The sequence below is a fragment of the Limulus polyphemus genome, unplaced genomic scaffold (assembly GCF_000517525.1).
Source record: "Limulus polyphemus unplaced genomic scaffold, Limulus_polyphemus-2.1.2 Scaffold2401, whole genome shotgun sequence".
NCBI lineage: Eukaryota > Metazoa > Arthropoda > Merostomata > Xiphosura > Limulidae > Limulus > Limulus polyphemus.
Window position 1 is genome coordinate 157,882 of NW_013668011.1, and position 22,275 is coordinate 180,156.

Here is a 22,275-nt window from a genome sequence, read left to right on the forward strand (position 1 = left end):
CACCCAGGGTGCAAAGATACCTCTTCTAAGTTTCGTAACAGTATCCAGTCATGTGACCTCTTTGTTCTATACTGTTTATATATATATCCGTGTCAGTGTAAATTACTTGTACCTGATGATGACAAAACTTTGTCGAAACGTTGTACATTTGTTGTTATGTTAAACTTATATTAAAGTTTTTCTTCATTACCCATTCAAACCGTCTCCAACAATTAATACACTAACTGATTAACTCTAGCCCTAAGGTACAAACAACCTGTTGCAATGTGCTACTCATGTAGGTGAATATTTTTCATCTTATAAGACTTATTACAATACAAGGGGTAGTCTTGGTTACTGATAAACTTATAAATTTTGTTATCTTAGTTACAATAAATGCAAGTAAATCTAGTACTGTTGCACACACATTAATTTTAGATAGGTTAAGCTTATTTCTGTAAACCATACTTACACTTAGAAGCTACGTCACATTATCATCTGACAATTCTCTTTCGCAATATTAGCTATTGACAGAACACAATTTTTCGTGTCAATAACTAAACTATTCTCATAAAGCCCTATCAAAATGATACGTCCCCTCAGTTGATTAGCGATAAGTTTATGGATTTACAATACTAAAATCCGAAGTTAATTCTCCATGAAATAAAACACAGATAAACCATTATAACGATTACCACATTTTGACACATAGTATCAGGTAAACTCACTAAATATTAAAGCAAAAGTTACTCATAACACTCCATCAAAAAACGACCAAAGAATCTTTCTTTATGTGAAAAATATGTCACAGCACCATCCGACACTTTTAACACTAAAATCAGCCATAAATCTGGTAATGATAACAATCATATAAAGTCGGACTCAGCCTATTGAACTCAACAAAAAAAATTGGCATGTTATCATGCAACACAGCATTTAATATATGTAGTAACAGTAACCTGTAGCATGAACTAGAATCAATATATGACAAATTTGTAACCAAATGTCCCTTCCCTAAACACATTGTCACTAGAACCCTACCCAAGTATAAAAACAAGCTCAATAACAGAACAATAATGAAAGGGAATACAACTCGAACTCCATGAAGGAAACAAAATGCGCAAACTCTGACACACTGATAGGTGTCTTACCATATCATGGCTATGTAACCAAAAACATCATAAACGTTTGGAAACAAGCACAAAAAAACAACAAAAAAACAACACACACACACAAAATAAACAGCAAATTTATTTTTATTGAAAAACCGAGCACTATAATCAAAGGTCATCTGAGGTAGGTTTATTCTAATGACTTCAACGACAGAAGCATCTGCAAGTATCAATGCGATTGATGCAATAGCACTTACACAGGCGAAATAGGACGCAACATATGCATTAGGATAAAATAATATAACAATTCCCATCACACATTTACGAACACAGCACAACAAATCAACATTCAATTAACATTAACAACTTTAAAATATTATGTAATGAGAACAACATCAATAAAAGAAACATAAAAGAAGCAATAATTATTCGTGAACTAAAACATAACTTAAATCAAAACACAGGTGTTACCCTTTATGTTTTCTAAATTGGAACAAAATGCTCGCGCAGTATTTCACAAAATAGAGGCAGTTGCTTGATAATGGTCACATGAGTAGTTGAAGCGTCTTAAAGTTTAAAATAAATAAACAATCCACTCAAAAGCAGTATCATTGGACTTTTATTTAGCTAATAACTTTTGTTTATTATTCGCAAAGAGAGAATCCTCAATAGCCGCGGCTGTAATTAGATCTCAAATCGGTCAAGAGATGGTGTTATGAGCTAAAAGTTTGTAATTGAAAAAAAATCTCGGAGCCATTCTATGAGCCGCTGTGCCACGGCTAAAAATTCAATGTTATTACACTTTGTAGGGAACTGGATTAGAATATTCAAATATTGCAACCTTCATTTCTATTTATAGTGTTACAACAGCGGAAGTCACGTGACACTAGTAGCACGTCATGAGATTCTAGAAAGATCATGTATGTTCGTGGCAACTCTAGTCTTTTCTACGTGTCCTCTATTCTTGTGTATAAGCGCACCAGACAATGAATCGGAACTGGAATAGCAGACAGAGAGATTGAACATATAGACAGATAATCGAGTCAAGCCGTAAGTAAAGTGTGTAAATCATTGTGAATTATAGCGTGTGTTTAAGTTAAAGTGACTGTGGAAATTAAGTGTATTGCAAAGTTGTGTTGAGAAAGAATAAATTATTTTATTTAAGAAAGAACTTGTATCGCTGAAGTTCTTCGGAAAGAATTTTTATGTGTAATTAACAAACGACCAGAGACATAACAATACTTATGTGAAACCCAATGCAAGAAACGTTATCAAACAATTTGATAAAATTTTAAAGAATTTAGTGTTATTCAAATACTAAGAACAATGGAACAGCCAAGTTATTCTGGATTCTTGAACTCCACATGTCACCCCTTAAATACAGTTTCTTAGCCGGAGCCACAACAAAAGATTTATCCATTTTAATAAGTTAATATTTTAAGTACATAATAGATCATTTAAAAATGAAGTAGCATTATAAAGGAAAGAACAGGTATTAATCCATACACAATTATCGAAATTTCCATGGAATTCAAACAAAAGATAATAACTTTCAAAGCTAAGTCTAGTAACCTTTTTATCAACCTACCCTTATACGAAATCAGTGAAAAACTGGATTCTGCAATTGATAGACACTTTCACAACGCAGGTAAATTAATTATTTGCATAGGTGACACTAAATGCTTTTCTGATAATATTCATCATAAAATCTATTACTGATCTTTTTTAATAATTGAATTTGTACAAGTCATAACTGTTTTACTTGACACATTCGTACGATTCGGCTCACATATCAGACACACGGCATGCCGATGGGTGGCAGCTTCAGTCCACAAGCAACAAATTTCTTTCTTTTTGAATATCAATACATCATGCAGCTTCTCAAGAAAGACTACAATCAATTTTTAGCAAGATTTTACCCAGTTTTTGAAAGAGCTGGTACAGAATGGATACTTTGTTAAAGATACTTTTGAATTTGTTAGTAGCTTATTCGTTTGTATTTCGCGCAAAGCAACACGAGGGCTATCTGCGCTAGCCGTCCCCAATTTAGCAGTGAAAATCTAGAGGGAAGGCAGCTAATCATTACTACCTACCGCCAGCTCTTGGGCTACTCTATTACCATCGAATAGTGGGATTGACCGTTACATTATGACGCCCCCATGGCTGAAAGGGCTAGCATATTTGGTGAGACGGGGATTCGAACTCGTAACCCTTAGATTGCGAGTCAAGCGCCCTAACCACCTGGCCATGCCGGGCTTTTAGTAGCTTAAAATAGATGGTGTTCACTGTGCCAGTTATGATATCGAGTTATTGTCTACAAATACACCTCTGAAAGAAACTATTGATCTTTATTCTAACTTCTATGTGCAGGCAATGAAATTATACAGGGTAAAACTAAAGACATTTTCAAAACACTTTACTTTTTTATGACGAAATAATCACATTTTATTTTTAACAGTAAAAATATATGAACAGATTGGTGGATTTGCCGTGGGCTCCAGCTTTGCTTCTAATCTTGCTAACTTGTTCCTGTGCTTCCACGCCAAAATTTGGCACAGTCATATCCAGAACGTTTAAAGCCTGTATATTAGACGATATATATTGATGAACACTGTTCAGTCGATTGGCGAATTTTTCCAGGTTTTAATTGTTAAACAGTTCAATATAAAATTTACTGTTGAAAGTTAACAGAATGAAAAACTCTCGTTCTTAGATGTTCATGTTATAAATTAGTAAACTAAAGTTACCACTAAAGCCTATCATAAACCCATTTTCACTGGACTTTATTCACACCTTGAAAGTTCCATTCTCTCAGTTTAAAGAAAATGTTATTAAAACCTTCTTATAAATAGCATTTATAATATCAGGAAATTAAAACCTTTTTGAAACATAAGTTTAGAACATTAAACAAATGTTTGGAAGAACTTGTTTTTATTCTTTGATAGATCATTTAGGCAAAGTATTCATGATGAGTACATTGGAATTGGCGGCAACTGCCTGTTGTAGAGAACATAAAAGTGTAGAGGACGACGTTTCGAAAGACAGGATATTTTCGAAACTCGACCTATAGACTTGTTTTAGTTGTCGTTTCTAATAGAATAAACATTCTATACAAAATCCGAAATCTAAATACTTCATTGGTTCTTATCTTAGATGTTCCGAAAAAAACCAACAACTGATGGGTTATTCATATCCTGTTTAGGCACTATTCGATACTCGATTAAAAATAAAGTTAAGGAAATAATCAAACATCTATACCCACCAGTTATTTTAAGACTGCACGATGATTTCGAGTTTTCCCGTTGTTTTATATAGTTTATTGCCCGTGACAATTGGCTTATATTTTTATGCGGTCTAGGACAAAACAAAATCCTTTACAGAAAAGCTTGTTTATCAGATTGTTCAGTTAATTGAGTTCTGCTTTCGAATGAAAAACTTTTGTAAAAGCAGTATATTGTAGTTATGTCACAACTGTGCTTTTTCTGTCAATATTGGGTGTCAGTTTTATGAGGGCCGCATTCTTTACAGTAGGTGTCTGTGACCTGTTGGTGATAAATTTCAACAATAAACAGGCAGCAAAAACTCCACTTGTTTTAAAATAATATATTCAAAACAAGTTAAATGTGCGTACAAAAAATTATTTACACTATAGGTTATCACAGTTGAATCGAGTTTTAAATAATTAACTTTTTTCGTCAAACGTTCACACAGGATGGTTCAGTTACTTTAGAACCCAACTGACATGACGAATTATTTCTTCTCTCATCACAATACAATCAGTGAAAAATCCACTTATGTTACCCCGTGGGTTACCACAGTTGCATTCAGAGCTATAAATAATCCTCTTTCACATCAAAAGTCCACACAGGCTGGTTCAATTACTTTAAAACCCAATTGACAAGATAAATTATTCTTCTCTATCTCCATTGTTACAATACAAACTTTATAAATCGCCCATTACGGCTAAATTTACAATCATGCAGTCTAACTTCACTTTTAATTTCACTAACTTCCTCTCTATATCTGGACGTATTTATAACACGCGACAGAAAAATCTAGAAATACTTAGCCCTCTAGTAACAACAATATTAAACATAACGAAAAACTTAGAAGCTTCGAGTAAGATGACGTCAACAATATTACAAAAGCCTACTTCAACAATTAAATTCCATTCACCATAACGAAACTTGTCATAACTATCGCTTTTAAAATAATTAACTTTTAACACTTGTTATGATAACTAAATGATCATTAAATCACTAAATAAACTAAAAAATAACGTAAACTGAACAGTCTTGTATATCGAACATTGGGTCAAATGATGTTTCTTATTAAGTACAAAGAGCTATCTGTGCTCTGCTCACCACAGGTATCGAAACCCAGTTTCTAATGGTACAAATCCGCAGACATGCCGCTGTGCCTCTGGGAGTAAGGGGAGTCAAATGAAAAATTACGTTTTAGAATATAATTATACAGTCTCACTGAGATTTTAATTACTGGCTCTTCAAAATTTCATCTTACGAACATTCACATATGGGAAATACAAAAAACATTCCTTTTATATCAACTCTGTTTTCGTGCTCTATTTATGACCTATAACAATTTTAGACTCGCTGATTAGCGAAAAGAAGAGCCATGACACGCATTTTAGTGAAAAGCTAGCAACAAGAGAGTAAATTTAGAAAAAAATAATTTATTGAAAAAATCAAAATATTTAACACTACCCCAATGTAATTTTCGCATCTTGTTGTAAAATAAAAATATAATTTGCAGATGCAACAGTTAAAATACTTAAATTATTATTATTATTTATTAAATGTTTATAAAATTTTAACTCCGATCAAACAAGGCAGGTACCATAATAACGGAAAATATTTTTTTCAACTATGCAAACAATGGCATGCAGGTAACCAAGGTTACAAAATTTAATAGTCATTGTAGTACGTGAGTCTTAGTTGAAGTTATACAGTAAAGTATAGTAGCCTGAGTTAAAATGAAACTAACGTATGTCTTAAAAATATACATACGCATGTACAAATTGTGTAAAAATACAATCTTACTCCTCATAATTAATCATCTATGTATCAATAAATTACATATTTACTACATGCAATTCTTCATATGATGGTGGTGAGGTTAATCTTAAACATTTTCATAGAAACCTCCATAGTGCACCGACATTTGCTTTCAAGACCACACTTACAAAGACAAAAATCCATTAGCACTGCATAAGAGGATTTGAACGATATGTGATCGAATGGGATGATAATTCTAGTTTCTTCAGTCATCTTTCTCATGAAAAGAACCATTGATTTCGAGTTGTGACTGGAAACCTTGAAAGCTTTCATTAACCTCAAATCTTTGCTCGTTACTTAGTAATGAAGTGAAGAGATATCTCCAGCTTCATCACAATAATTATGACTTTTGAGTTGGAGGATTCTTTTCACTAACCATATCCTTCTCTTTTCAGATGAAGGCGTTGCTCTGGACTGAAATAGGGGTGGTGGTTTTGGAGTCTGTTACTGTCCTAAATGCTCTGCTTTACAGATTTTATTCATTTCGAAGAGGATCATTGAAAGTTTTTTTTTTAAATGTTTTGATTTTTAGCTTTTCCTCATTTAATAATCTCACTGTTTGGATATTTCTCTTCACAAAAGTTTATTTATCTTCCCCAGCTAAAAGTCCAACAATGACAGCACTGCAATGTTGAATAATCAGAAATTTTCAAAGGATTAAATATGTAAGTGCTTAAATCTGTCACATTTAACTCCACAGATCTGATCTGATGTGACAACCACTAGCACATAAAAATCGTTCAAATAAAGAGCATTAACACTCTGTAGAAGGTGAGAGCTTCAAATAATGACATTGTGCTAATTGGTAATGTCAGGGAAAGAAGTGCACAACAATAAATAATTGTTTGCCTCCACAAAGACTTCCACTAAAAACTACAGCTCATAGAATACCATGACTTTAGGCATCAGATGACTGAAGACAAGAAAACTCCCAATGAACAAAATATCAGCTAATCTTAGGTTAGGCAGCCAATCAGAACAAGAACTGAGATCATTTGACAGCTACCCATTGTGAAACATCTTAATAATTCTGAGTTTACTATAATAAAAAAAAAATCACGAAATAATTCTGCAGTAAAAATAATTCTATTTTAGAGCTTTCAAACTTATTTTCCATGACTCTCCCCTCATCTGTTTAATATAAAAAAAACAAAAAACTTTGTCCTTCAAACTATCTGAATGCCCCTGTCCACCATTTTCAAAATCCTAAATTAGCTATTGATTATGCTATTTGGGAAAAAGCATCGCATATGTTAATTTTACATCATTTAGTTTTGTATTTTCAGTCACAAAAGTAAATTTAATCATCAAATGTTTTTCCCATTTAAGCTATCTCTCAGTTATCATACTTACACTTGAACAAAGTAGTAATTTCTAATCAATTTTTTGATCAAACTGTTTTGCAGTTGGAAAACTACAAATACAATATACTTAACTATTGCCACATTCATAAAGATATATTCACTCTACCAATATTAACTTTGGAGTTCATAGATAATACATGATTTTGATAACATTTTCACATCATGTTGTGAAATTAAGAAGTTATTATATGCAAATATAACTTAAGTAAAATACTTAAAGTTAATTTAAAATATAATACAAATCTTTACTTATTTATTAAATGTTTACAAGTTATACTTATGGTCAAACAAGACACCTACAATGATAACTTGATTTTTTTTTCAAATAATTTTCTGTGCAAAGCTGTTTTTGACCATTAAAAAATAAAAACAGTAAACTGAAAGTTTGCTATTGAATTTATATTTTCCATTCAAAATGTACATTTTTAAATACGGTGAAAAATGAAGGTACACGTTACCACACTTGATAGTCTGTACACACTAGTTTATGTATGCAAGTGAAATTTGTTCTTCTTCTTTACATATTTAGTGTGCATGTGAATATATACACACAAAAATTCAAAGTTCATCACTATTTGGTTTTTTAGTTTCTACATTGATAGAGGTGCTCTTTTCTCGTGAGTTGGCTTCTTTTGATGATTTTGAAGCATCAGACGATTTGTTATTGGTTTCTTCTTTTGCCTAATAAATAAAAGAAAAATATAGTATACGAGTAACACAGAACTGAGTTGTTTCTTTCTTGTAAATGACTCACACACACACACACATATTTTATAAACTAAAAACTAAGAGAAATTTTAAAATTGTTGTATATCATAAATATTTTCAGAGAGAAACAAATTCTACCAAATTCTTCAACTGATTTCTAAAATTTATTTACAAAGATTTTTTGTTGTTGTTAAACATTCTAAGGTGTGGGTAAAGACTGAACCTGTTCATGTTGGATTCTGGCTGCTATTTTAATAGTGGTAAAACCAAATAATCATGTGTGTTAGGTTTTGTAAAATATATTTAAACAGGAATACTGAAGCATACTGAAAGAACATAAGTGTAAACCATAAAAAAACAACAGCTGATATCCATTTACATGTTTTAGTAGAAATATTACGTAATAAATCTTTTTTTGGGAATACTGTGGCAAAGAAAGTATAATGAAACAGACAACTAGAGATTTAGATTATACTGACAATGAAATAAAAGTTATTGTTGGTATAAGTCTAAAAGTCATGCTATTTAGATATATTAAAAAAAAAAGATTACTAGAAATATAAAAAGTTGTATAGTAGTGAGCACAACAAAATAAGTGAGAAAAACAATATACTAAAAGTAAAATTATGTAATAAATTTAAGAAAGTCCGAAAATATTTTTTAAAATGTACACGCAAGTTTCACAGTTTTGTTTAATGTTGTTGATGGTGATAAACATGTACTGCTCCAAAACTTTATTTCCTTGCTATAGCACCTTCTTTTTGTCATAAAGTGTTAATAACAAAACTGTGACAAGCATTTAACTCTACTTCCACCATTTGGCCCCCACCAGTGTTAACATGGTATCAGGCAACAAAGATATAAATTAAAAAAAAAAAAACAGTAGAGTGTATAAGTAAAAATTAGATAAACTACTCTGCCAATCACATTAACTTTCATATACATTTAGAACTCATTCCATTCTGCTTTTTTGCTGTGATTGATTTATGATGTTTCACTGATTGATATCTTCAGCCTTGTAGCAAATCTAAAACAAGACTGAAGATATTGATTAGGCTGAGATAAAATGTAATTTGTTGTGGAGAATGAGATAAATTGTAAATCCTAAAATGGCTACTAGAAATTTTCACTCATCATGGGTGACAAGACATGCTGACTGTAGCTTGTTCTCTGGCAAATTTTACCCATCTATGATGAGAGAACGAACACTATTTCACATATTGTAATTATGTGCATAAGATGTAAAAACAAAATAAAAAAATATTTCATAAAAATTACAACAGTTTGTAAATATTGCACCTACTATTTAGTAATAGCATGGTGGTATATGGTGTCAAAGAAAGTCCATAACAGTTTTTACCTTTCGACTGTATTTGCCATAATATGGTTTATTTTCAATTGTAATCTCATCTAATCTCTCTTGATTTACTAGATAGTCCTTAGCATCCCATGCCTGTGAGCCATCCTTAAACATAAATATGGCTCTATGATCATCTATAAGAAACCTGTGGAAAGAATTAAGTATATGAACATTAAGAAATGCTTTACAAGTAAAAAACAAACAAACGAGAAATCATATTCACTTGGACATTCAAATTCACAATCACCACGACATGAAAATTCAACGGTATAACTTTCTTCATATAGATAACTACAATACCGTTACTCACTCATTATATTTAGATATAATAATGTGGCCTTGATTGCTTATTCCAATTTCAGTTACATTTTGCCTTGCAGTTCATTATATACTTTTTTTTTTTTATTCGCAATGATACTGTTATGGTAGATTGTAACATCGACTAACCAATTATTAAAGTCAATGTTATGGGTACATGATTCCTTCAGGCTGGAAGGTTTGACAGTATTTGAAATACAGTTGTAAAACAAGTTAGGATAGTATACAGGCATGATTGTTTATAATGTTTAGGTGTGTAGCTGTGTCATTCCCACATGTTGACATATTGTAATTATTCATTCAAGTATTTCTCACAAGTAAAACACCAATGATGTCTGTTCATCAGAATCAGGGTTTACAATAGTACTGGCGATACCAGGTTGCCGGTACCAACTCGAGCATCTCTAATCCTTTGACTTGAGCAATTAGAAATTCAACTATTCTTTCCAGTGTGTTCTCGTGGAAAATTTGTTTTTTTTACATCAAACCAAATTCTCAATTATCTGTAAGACCACATGGTATGATGATTATGGCAATGAATCAGTTGAAATCTAGGCTCTCTATTGGTTATAAATATAATGGGAGTCAGCCTCAGAAAAATCTATTAGCAAATTGTAAATTAGAGTATGTCAGATGTAGGCATGGAGAGTGGTTTCTCAATTTTAATTGATTACTCTTTAGCCCCATAGGATTGAAGAATATAAAAATATAGCTTCAAAATATCAATGATGAAATTGTAGAGAATATTTCACATTACACTTCATAGTATTCTAGGGGTGGACAAAAAAATCCAGAAGAGGAGACAGCTCAAAAACAAATATCCAAATTTTTACACTAGGGGAATTTGAGGTTGTTTTTAAATATTTCCTTATACAATTAAGAACTTAAAACATATATAATATTAAAATTTGATTTATTATCTATGGTTTGATATCAAGTTTGTTTGTATACCTTGATAATTAAGTAGTTTAATTAAATTTTTAATGTAACTCACTAAAACGTCGTGACATGTGCAGTTTGACCTGTCTGCATGCTAAGGGTTAATCACGCATGCATCTACCTAACATACAATCAGTCATGTAGACACATTCATGTTCTCTTCCAGAGTGTGGGAGTCACCAGTTTCCCATAGTTCATGCCACTGCCGATTTTTATGGTGAGATTCACTTATTGACTGAAGTATGAACTCAAAACTACCATATCAAACATATATAATTCTGTGAAAAGTGAAGCTGAAATACCAAAGGAGGCGTTCTGTCAAAACTCTGAAGATGGGACATGTGATAACAAATATTACTTTCAACATATGATGTACTATAAACCAGTACCGGTACTGACTGCAAACCCTGATCAAAATGCTTAGTTTAATTATTTAAGATACTGTCCATCTGTGATTAAAACCTCTGTCAACAGGCTAAGCTACTACAATTACAAAAATCTGAAGTTACAATATAAATAATAATGATAAATACCTTGTGCTAGTGTTTTAAGTATGTAATCAATTATATAAAAACAATGTATACTATTCCGTATTTATTTTTATATACATAACTTATACATTAAAAGGAAAAAAACATAAAATACCATAGGCATTTTTTCAAATAGTAATTTTAAGAATTAACACAATAAATTTAGAAAATTGATTGTTATTGATTGCAATGTTAAAGACCTCAGAGAAACAATATTTTCATTAGGGTTAGTACTTCATGATTTTGTCAATCTAAGCACCCCAGGCCAAGAATATTACCTGTTATACAAGTATTGATTTCTTCATTTATGCTGTAAATGGGCTTCAAACATTTTTTAAGTTCTTTAAAATTACTGGGTAGTCAATTTTTATTCAATGCTGCATTTATTCAGTATGGATGGTGGAAAAACATAGAAAAAACTGTTAAGGGTAAAATATGGAAAAGAACCAGCGATCAGTTCACACCTTATGCCTTATTTTCTAGTTAATGTTGGACTATGTAATAAAAAAAATTGGCTTCATTATAAAAGAAATACACTTCTTTGATTACATTTAATACATTTCTTCTTTAAAATGTGATAACATATGACAAAAACTTATGTCTTATTAATGTTACATTTTTTGGCTATATTAGAATTTCCTCAAAATAATTAAAAATGGCTTTGATGTCTAATTTGATGGAGATAATTTTATGCATTATGCATTTATATGAAGAGCTACATATTTCAATCTACCTTGACAAAGAATGTATCATTCACAGCATAACAGAAGAGAAAAAAATACTCAATACAAAAATTTTATTGAAAGTAAATGTTGTTACTAATTCTGCATGTGCAGATTCTTGACCATTTCTTTTTGTTTTGTTGCAGTAAGCTAATGAACAATATTTGCCTAAATACTACATTGATTTATGTTGACTTGGCCATGTAGTTCCAAGCTTAATTCATCTTGCAATTGTGCTTACAGCAACTAACCTGTGTGTGTAGAAACAATAACTTAATTAACATGATGGAAATACCTAATTTCCAATTTGTTACGCTTGTCATTATCAACCTTTTAAAAAAATAAAGGCAAACTCAAATTTGAATGCAATATATTATTTATTTTGAAGGCCTTAAAAATTTGTTACATTTTCTGGAATGCTTTAATTAAAAAATGATAAAATCATAATGTAAAATGTATTGCAGCTTTAAATAAACCAAATAGGCCACTATGATAAAATTCATGCCCAATGAAAAATATGACATTCCACAAGTTTAGAGAAATTTCAAAGCAAAAGTGTATATATATATAGAACTTTAGGTTAATATTTTACATGATATTATCATGTTTTGCTCAGTAACCAATTTTAAATATAAAAAATTGCATTAACACCATCAATTCCCTTAAAAAAAACCTCAATTATATCCCCTTAACTCTTCTTTCATCAAGAGAAAACAATTTCAGGAATCTTATACTGTTCTCATATGACATCTTTTCCATCCTAGATATCTTTCTATTAGCCCTCCTCTGAACTCTCTCTAAGAATTCAATGTCTTTCCTAAGGTAAGAAGTCCAAGACTGAACACAATATTCCAAATGTGGCTTAACCACTGGCCTATACAATGAAATTATAAGCTATATAGACTTGAATTCAATATTTCTGTTCATAAAACCTAAAATACTATTTGCTCTGCTACTAGTAATGGCATTCTGTTTGGATAGCTTACAAAAATGATCAATCAGAATACCAAAATCCATATGCATTTATGACAAGTAAAATCCATCTGCCATTTATCTGCTCAACTCTCCAAATAATCCACATCCATTTGTAAAGCAGCAGTATCCTCCTCACAGCCAGCAACACCCAAAATTTTAATATCACCAGCAAAATTTATTGTTTTATTGACCATTCCTTTATCTATCTCATTGATGTAAATCCAAGAGTAAATGTCCTACCTGGAGCCCTGCGGTAACCCATCTATGATATTAATCCAGTTTGCCTGAACTCCATTTATAACAACTCTCTTCTATCCATCCAAACACTTTTCTATAAAATGAGCCGACTTATCCCCCCACACCTCGAGAAATAATTTTTTCAAACAAGCCTTTTATGTGGCACCTTGTTATATGCTCTTTGAAAATCCTGATACACAAAATCAACACCATTACCCTTCAAAGAATTTCAAAAGATTAGCAAGACTAGATTTTTCTCTAGTGATATCATGTTAACTACCCAACAAAATTTTAAACTTTGTTATATTACTTTGCAAAGCATGTTTTATGAGACTATCAAAAACTTTTCCCAACACCAATTTAAGATTAACGGTCCTATGATTACCGAGACAGTTTTTATCACCTTCCTTGAAAACAGAAGTAATATTAGTGATCTTCCAATCTTCTGGAAACCTTCTCACTATTCAAGGACTAACAAGTAGTAGCAAGTGGCTTGCATACGCAATCCCTCACCTCTTTAAAATCCCCTCGGGAAATATCTCACCCAGAAGACATTCTTTAAACTTACCACTTTTTTCTTAATAAGCTCAGAATTAATTTAATAATTTCGTTTGATATTGTATCCATCTAGCAGTTGTTTAAGAGGAGGAATATTACCTCAATCTTCAGTTGTAAAAACTGGAAAAAAAAGTAGAATTTAATAAGCCATCACATAATCCTCAGAAATGAGCCTTCCTTCTAGCACTGATAATCTAAGGTGACTTGAAAATTTACCTTCCTAATACTATTTTCTAACATGATGTATATTTTAAAGGTGTTATATGAAAAATTCAATTATTGATTTTAAAGGCTTTTTTGTATGCATGTTCTTTATTTTTGAAATTTATGTTTTTCTTGAGTTCCACTGAAAGGTACAACATTAAAACAACTTAATTATTTTGCTTTGAAATAAAAGGAAATTAGATACATGGCTCAAATTGTAGCATGCATGTATAAAGACTTTATGTATGAGGTCTTTAATCTTGATAATCAATGCACAAAAGTTGAAAAATGGATGAATAAAATTGTATTGCCACTTAAAATATTAGTACTTAACACTGTATGAAGTCAAAACTTTTTAAAATCATTTGGAAACACTAACTACATAGGAACTAGAAAGAAATGTTAGATTCCATGTTAGAAAAAAACTGTTGAAACTAATTTCCAGTCTCGCTGATTTGTCAGGTCTAGTCAACCTATTGAAAAAAAGTGTTCAATGCATTTGTAATGCATTCTGCAATAAAATATATAAAAATTTCACACATCACACTACTCCACTATACCTATATTCACAAAGTTCGCTCTTACTTGAAAGTGAAGCAAATGCTTACCGTTCTGCATTTATATGATTATTCATCAAGCTAGTTTGCCATAATTTTGTTATTTCTTCCAGTTCTTCTTGACTTGGGTTACCTGGACAACATAAGTACAGTTTCTATATATAAATATATCAGAAAATTTTCACTGAGATATGAAAATAAAATAAATTATATTAGATAAAGATTTTTCACACTGATAATGCTGTTTAGTGTTACAATTGAAATAATCTCTTTGTGTTAAAGCCTGACAGTTACTGTGGATTACATGTAGAGTAGGAAGAAAACTGATATGTTTTTTAGATAGGTTTCTACATGAAAGACATTCTTTTTAAAAACAAGGATTAGCAGTGTGCAAAGAAAACTTCTGCTAAAGGCAGTACCAGAATGTATCATCAGAAATTACAAACATTGAATGAAATGCACTTAAGTGAAAATTGGTTTATAAGCCTCACAGAAAATTATATATTGGGGATTTAATGCAGATACATACTTTTAGCTCATTCTCTTCAGTTGTTTTTTTATACTAACCATAATACATAACATTAAAACTAAAATCAATCAACATTTCCACATGACCTAAGAAAATGTTAATTTGAATAAAGTATGACAAACATAAAACAATCATTAGTGTCTAAAAGCCCTGTCAAACAATGTAAAATTGAAATAGATTAAAATTATTTTTACATTGGAATATTTAATGAGGTATAACATATTAAGTGCTACAAACTGATCTGAAAGAAACAAATACTGAAATGGTGAAACAATACACAAGATTGAATACATTATCTTAAAACAAATTTTGGAGCCTCACTATGTTACCATATCCGATCAAGTTGATGACCATGCATCATAACTGCAGTATAGTTTTCACTGCAAAAGGCTCCATCATAAAACAGTCATGTTCAAAATATATCACTCTTCCCTGCAGCTTTCTATAATCAATTGAATTTATAGGGACTAAGCCTATCCATATGCCCCAGGCAGCAGTATGATGATTACATAATTTTCTTTATTACCCATTCAAGCCATCTCCAAATTTTTAGAAAGGATCTCCATTTGGAAATGTAACACAAGTCATATGTGCATAGTTATTTGCATGATATATCCATTCATCATTCCCTACAAAGACATACCTTTCAAGTTTTTTTGCTTCTGATCTTTGTTTTCTGGATTCTTACCTGTTATAAGATGCTGCACTTTGTTTACCACATTTGGGATATGACTTATTGCAGGTTTATTTCTGGATGGTCCTGGTTCAACAAGTTGATTCACATTTCTTTGTTCTCCAAAGTCACTGAATACGAAAGATATCCCCTTTTTGGAAATTCTAAATTTCCAATCTCAACAAATTTTTATGACCTGAATATTTTGTATCAGAAAGGGCTGTTACATACCCTTCTCACAAATAAACAATTTTGGGTAGCATACACAACCTATCAAATGCCAAAAAATGTCAAAGTGTAGTTCTGATACGTGTCATTCCACCATGACTTTATATTAACTGTAGCTATCACATGACTTGCTGATTTGCATATTCCAAGTTTTTAATATAATGTCTCAACCCTCTGTGTTTCATACAAATATTACTAAATTAAAACTGAAATAATAAGAATATAGTTTGATTTTAATGCTAAAAGTGTCAAAATAGAATATTAGGTACATTATAATAACCAGACGGTAAGTGTTTTTGAAAAGAAAAAAAACATCAAAAGAAAATATCAAGTAACATACAAAATGTACCAAAATGTGACATGTAAATCATAAATGTAATATACTTCTGTAAAAATCACAATAAAGCCATATAAACAACTCTTGAGAAGTCTAGCTAATGTAAAATAAAAAAATGTAAATTAAATGATACAAATAAAATAAAAATACAGTTCATTTAAGTGTTATAATTTTTTCTTCATATATCAAAACATATCATGTGCACTCAGTGTCCATGAATGGATAATAAACATGCTGTTACATGTGTATATACACACACACAATATCTTCATGTCATAAGGAAAGTGTGGTTTGAGCATGGATGTAGACTTTAGAAAACTATAAAAGACAGTGTTTAATTAAATACCCTGTAAATGGCTTAGAAAACCAAAGATTTGGTCAAACACTGTAGTAAATGGTGGTGGTTGTCACAAAAGAAAAATATGACAAACATTTAATGTAATATATGCTACTGAATAATGCAAATATATATTTAGCTAAACACATCAGTCATAAAAGTTTTTGTTTGTTCCATTTATGTATACATTTATTACTAAATGGTTTACTTAAGGAACATTTTTAAATGGCATTATTTGATATTACTGTGTTTGCTTATGATGTTTATATGAATAATATAAAATACAAAACATTTTCACTATAGTAAGTACCATATTTTATGCATGTATAAAAACTATTACAAATGTAATTGTAAAGTATCAAATAAAAATAGTGAAAAACAAAATACAGTATAAGCCAGTAATGTATGGATTTTATTCTCCATGCAAAGTTGAAACAACTTAGTCTGCTATGTGATCATTAGCTGATCAAAGGATATGCCCACTTCCATCCATATTTTATTACGTTTGGTTCCTTTTTTTTCCAAGTTCAGTACCCAGTCCTACATAACTTTTTTATTTAACAATAAATTTTTTCCTTATTCTTGTTTGTTAACTTTTTTTTATAATTTGGTGAATGTGGGTTACTAGGTTATAGAGTGTATTCTAAAGCTTCATAAATTTGGCATTGAATAATAATAAAATAATTAGTCAAAGATCATGAAGACTGTTTTGCTCTATCAAATGAATTAGATAGGTGCTAAGCCTGATGATGAAAGATGATGATGATGAATGAAAATAAGAAATTTCTGTTTTGGCTACTTGTTGATTTTCAACTTTGGGATGCTCTGGTTAGCTGAAAAGTGGCACATACACAAGAGATAAAGCAACTATGCCAGGTAGCTCTTCATACGTAGCTCCTGATGACCTGTAGAGAAGAAAATCCAGATGAATGTTGTACTGCTTTAATAATGGTGTTCATGCTATCCCTATATAGAAAGTGCTATGGCACTCTCTGACATGTATATATATAGAGACTGCATGATTTGATAGATTATGCACACTCAGTATCCATGAACGGATAATACAGGAGAAGAAAATTCTACGAACAATATTTCACTGCACAATTAATTTTCAGACTGATTCCCAAAAAGTGTCAATTATTCACATAGAAATGCCATATACCGGTGAATTTCAAAGCCTCATATAATAGCATATAAGAAGATATATACTATAATTCCTGAAAGTTAGTGATAAGTATAACAAACATAACATATAAGTAACTCACCTATAAAGCAATAAAATCAGTTCCAAAACATGGAGAGTTAAAGCACGTGTCACCACGTGGTCAGTCAGCTGAGGCATATAAACATCCAGGTTTCACAGTGAAGAACACAAATGCAGGTTTGCCAACTGTTTCAAGTACAGGGGGATATTGCCACATGCTGTAGTAGAGGGAAACTTTTTTTGGTAGCTATGGGGTAAATCTGAATTTCGCAGTCAGTGGGTATAAATGTATATTTAGATATATCTGAACTACGCAGCAAAAGGGTTAAACACTACAAAATCGCATGTCTAGTAGTATATATATATATATGTAAATTCTAATTAATGGTAAGTACACTAGTTTATCAGAAGTAAATGAATGTATGGAGTGTTTGGATTCTTAGTCAAATTAAATAATTTTTTTTCTGTACGCTGAGAATTGTTGGTATTATGAAACAAAATTAGTAATGTGGTAGAAAGTAGGAAGCCTTGCTTGTACATTAAAACCTACCTGAAACAGAAACAAATGTCATTAGAGTCCGACCCTTTTTGGAGATTTTTAACAGATTTTCAGGATTTGAGGTATCCAGGTTGCTTAGGTCAATTTTTGGTGATGGTCGCAAATGCTCTGGCAACTCATCTTCTTCCAAAGGTTCTTCATCTTCCTAGATAAAACAATGATTAACTAATACACAAAAATTTAATCTTAAAAACTACTGGTAAGTTCTTTGTTCTTTTGAGTAGCAAAATACTTTCATTTTATAGATTAAGAAAACAAAACTACATGAACTAAAGGTCTGTGGTTAGTATTTAAGAAATTAATTTATGATACATGTAAGTACATAGGCAATACATAAATAGCAAAAAAAAAGTTCTTAAGTAATTTTTTGAGTTGCTTTAATTATATTACCATCTTATTAGAAATGGATACAACATATTCATATGGACTACTGATAATTTTAATTAAATACTACCAGCTCTACTCATAGTACCCAATAATAGTATAATGTAAAATGTCTTATGGAAATTCTGAAATTGAAAAAGACAATCTGAAAATATATTACAAACAGTCTTTATACTATTCTAGTCTAGTTGTCGAAATATGGTAAGAATACACAGTTTGATGAATAGTCAAAACTATTATGGAATTTATGGTGTTATAAGGAATAAATCAAAATGAAATAAAGTTAGTACAAAGATTACGTAATTCTATTTTTTCCCCAGAATTAAAATCTTAGTTGAAATTTTATTAATGAAAAATACTGTTTTCAATTTTTACCTTGCGTGTTGTGAAGGGCCTAAAAAAAATCAGCGATTTTATATAATATCATGTTTAGGGACAAAAGGGGACCTATTGGTTCATCTGTGCTATTCCATCCTCTAAACTAAAACTATTAAATAAAAACCTCAAAGCCAACCCTTATCATTCACATAGTTATCAAGCTTTCTCTTAAACTCACTTAAATTTACTGCCTCCACAACATATGAAGGCAGCCTGTTCCAAAAGCCAACCCACTCTGTTAGAAAAATAAAATTGTCTTAGCTGAAGATGACTCCTACCATTCTCATCATTAAATATGAAAAAAGATGATGCATCAATTATATTAACAATTTTAAACACCTCAATCAGAGAAAACAATTTGAGAGATTTCAACCTCTCCTCGTATGACAACCCCTCTATCACAGGCACCATTTTGGTCTCCTCTTCTGAAACTTTCCAACAATTCAATGTCCTTCATAAGGTAAAGAGTCCAAGATTGAACACAATATTCCAAATGTTGCCAAACCAGTGACCTATACAATGAAATAACCTCTTTGGACTTGTATTCAATATTTCTGTAGATAAAACCTAAAATCCTGTTTTCCCTACCACTATGACACCAGCAACAGCACACTACTTGGACGGCTCAAGAGACTGATCAACCATTACACCAAGGTCCCTTTCTCTCATAACACTGTTAAGGCTATTTCCGTCTAAATTATACTTATAATTCAAATTATGATAACCCACATGCATTTATTATAATTAAAGCCCATCTGCCATTTATTCACCCAACTCACTAAACGATCTAAATCATTTTGTAAAGCAGAATTCTCCTACTCATAGCCAGTAACACCCAATACATTTAATATCATCAGCAAATTTACGTAATTTATTGACTATGTCTTCATTTAAGTCATTGATACAAGTAAAAACGAGCAAAGGTCCTAAGACTGAACCCTGAGGTACCCCACTTGTGATGTTAATCCAATTTGATTGAATGCCTATTACTTTCTGCTTTCTTCCATTCAACCACTCTTCTATCCAATTAGCTAACCTATCCCCCAGACCTATAGATATAATTTTTTACACCAGCCTTTTATGTGGCACCATGTCAAAAGCTTTTTGAAAATCCATATACACCAAATCTACACTCTTACTCTCATCTACATAAGCAATAATCTTTTCAAAGGATGTCAACAGATTTGTAAGGCAAGATTTTTCCATAGTGAAACCATGTTGACTATCCAATACAATTATAAACTTTTTAAATGACTTTGCAAAGCATCTTTTATCACACTTTCCAAAACTTTTCTTACAATTGATGTAACACTAACAGACCTATAATTACAGGGACAATTTTTATCACCTCTCTTGAAAAAAGGAGTAACATTAGTCAAATTCTAATCCTTTGGCACCTGCCCACTATTCAAAGACTTATAAAAAAAAAGTAGCTCACATATCTAATCATTAACCTCCTTCAAAACACTTGGGGAAACATTATCTTGCCAGGAGCCTTATCATTCTTTAAACTTCCCAATTTTTTCTTAACAAACTCAGAATTAATGTAATCATCTTGTTTCCATCTATCAACTGTTCACAATAAGGAATATTCCTTAAATCTTAATTAGTAAAAACTGAAGAAAACACAGAATTTAATAACCCAGTCATCTCTTAATCATCAGGTACAACTACATGCCTTCCTTTATCATCCCTCAAAGTCAAAGGTCCTACCTCCATCCTAACATTTTGTTTATCCTTAATTAATGTATTTAGAGAAATCTTTACTCAAGTTATTGTTAATTTTTCATTAATTTAAGAGATAATAGAAACTATAATTAATATTACTAAGTTGTTTGTTGGTTCCCTCTGTAATCAGTGTACATTGTGAGAAGGCATGCCACTTCAACAGTGCCTTACATTAGAAGCTATTGGATAAAAAACATCAATTCTTTAGGCTCATCACTAACGCTAGATGAGAATAAAAAGTAAAACCGTTAGTAATAATACTTATTGCTATTAGTTTTACTAAAATAAACGTTTATGCTTAGCTTAATATTCAGCTTACCTCCCATTGATCAAACAGCCTTTCTAAATCTGCATCATTGTAATCTCTGATGTCTTTTTTTGCCCATGATGGTTTTTCTTTTTTATCAGATTTCTTAGCTATGACAAAATCACCCCAAAATATGAGGATAATTACAATCAACACGCTTAAATTTCTATCCATCTTCTTATGACTCATTACGAATCGTATTAAGTGAAATATTATTTATATACACGTGTACGTATTTTGATTATTTGATTTGTTTATGAAAATCCAAATAATTTTAACTGAAATGAAAAAATAGCAGAAACCAAATTTATCACGCCAGTTTCTGGGTTTATCTTTATTTTTTCATGCTGTGAAATAAAAACGCTAAGTAAAGTAATTAAAACATTAGCTTGTGTGGAATAAATGCAATTATTACAGATTTTTCAGGTTGTTGAATCTCTAGAAATGTGACTTTTTTTTTTAAGGTCAAGCTGCTCTGTAAAAGCTATTTAACTAGTATTATTTTTCGTGAATGTAATAAAAGAGACATAAGGTGCAACTGAATACGGGAAACTGTTAGACATTAGCAAAACCCTCTAATGGCATAAAAGTATTCATTTGGTCCATCTAACATTCTTTAAGATGGTAATTTATCTGATTTAAATATTAAAACGTTATCATCTATTTCACGATGACAAGATAAATATACTGCACAAAACAATTAAAGGATAATCAAAATGTGTAATATTATAGCTAGGATAAAGCAATAATGGCAACCACCTTTTTCAGTACATTTTTATTCAAACTAGGCATTTGATATCACACAAAGTGAGCTGAAAAGCAAATGATTGTTGATTCAGATTAAGCTCATAAATAAGCACTTTGTTGTTCAGAATGGATTATGGTCACCAAGAACAAAAAAGGGAAGCATAGCCTTGATGTCGCATTCTTGAAGCTGAGATATCTTTAACTAGTTCCTCGGTGGGATAGCGGA

General features: G+C 31.1%; 1 protein-coding gene across 1 annotated transcript; it reads right to left on the bottom strand.

Annotated features, from left to right (window-relative positions):
- Positions 1 to 7,914: 7,914 nt before the first annotated feature.
- On the bottom strand, positions 7,915 to 21,559 carry LOC106466859 (LDLR chaperone boca-like). The gene is made up of 5 exons (XM_013927161.2): positions 21,315 to 21,559; positions 18,497 to 18,650; positions 14,690 to 14,771; positions 9,599 to 9,743; positions 7,915 to 8,211 (listed from the first exon to the last, which is right to left on the bottom strand). The coding sequence occupies exons 1-5, from the start codon at positions 21,489 to 21,491 to the stop codon at positions 8,089 to 8,091; spliced, it is 681 nt and encodes a 226-aa protein (XP_013782615.1). The 5' UTR covers positions 21,492 to 21,559; the 3' UTR covers positions 7,915 to 8,088.
- Between the last annotated feature and the right edge of the window lie 716 nt (positions 21,560 to 22,275).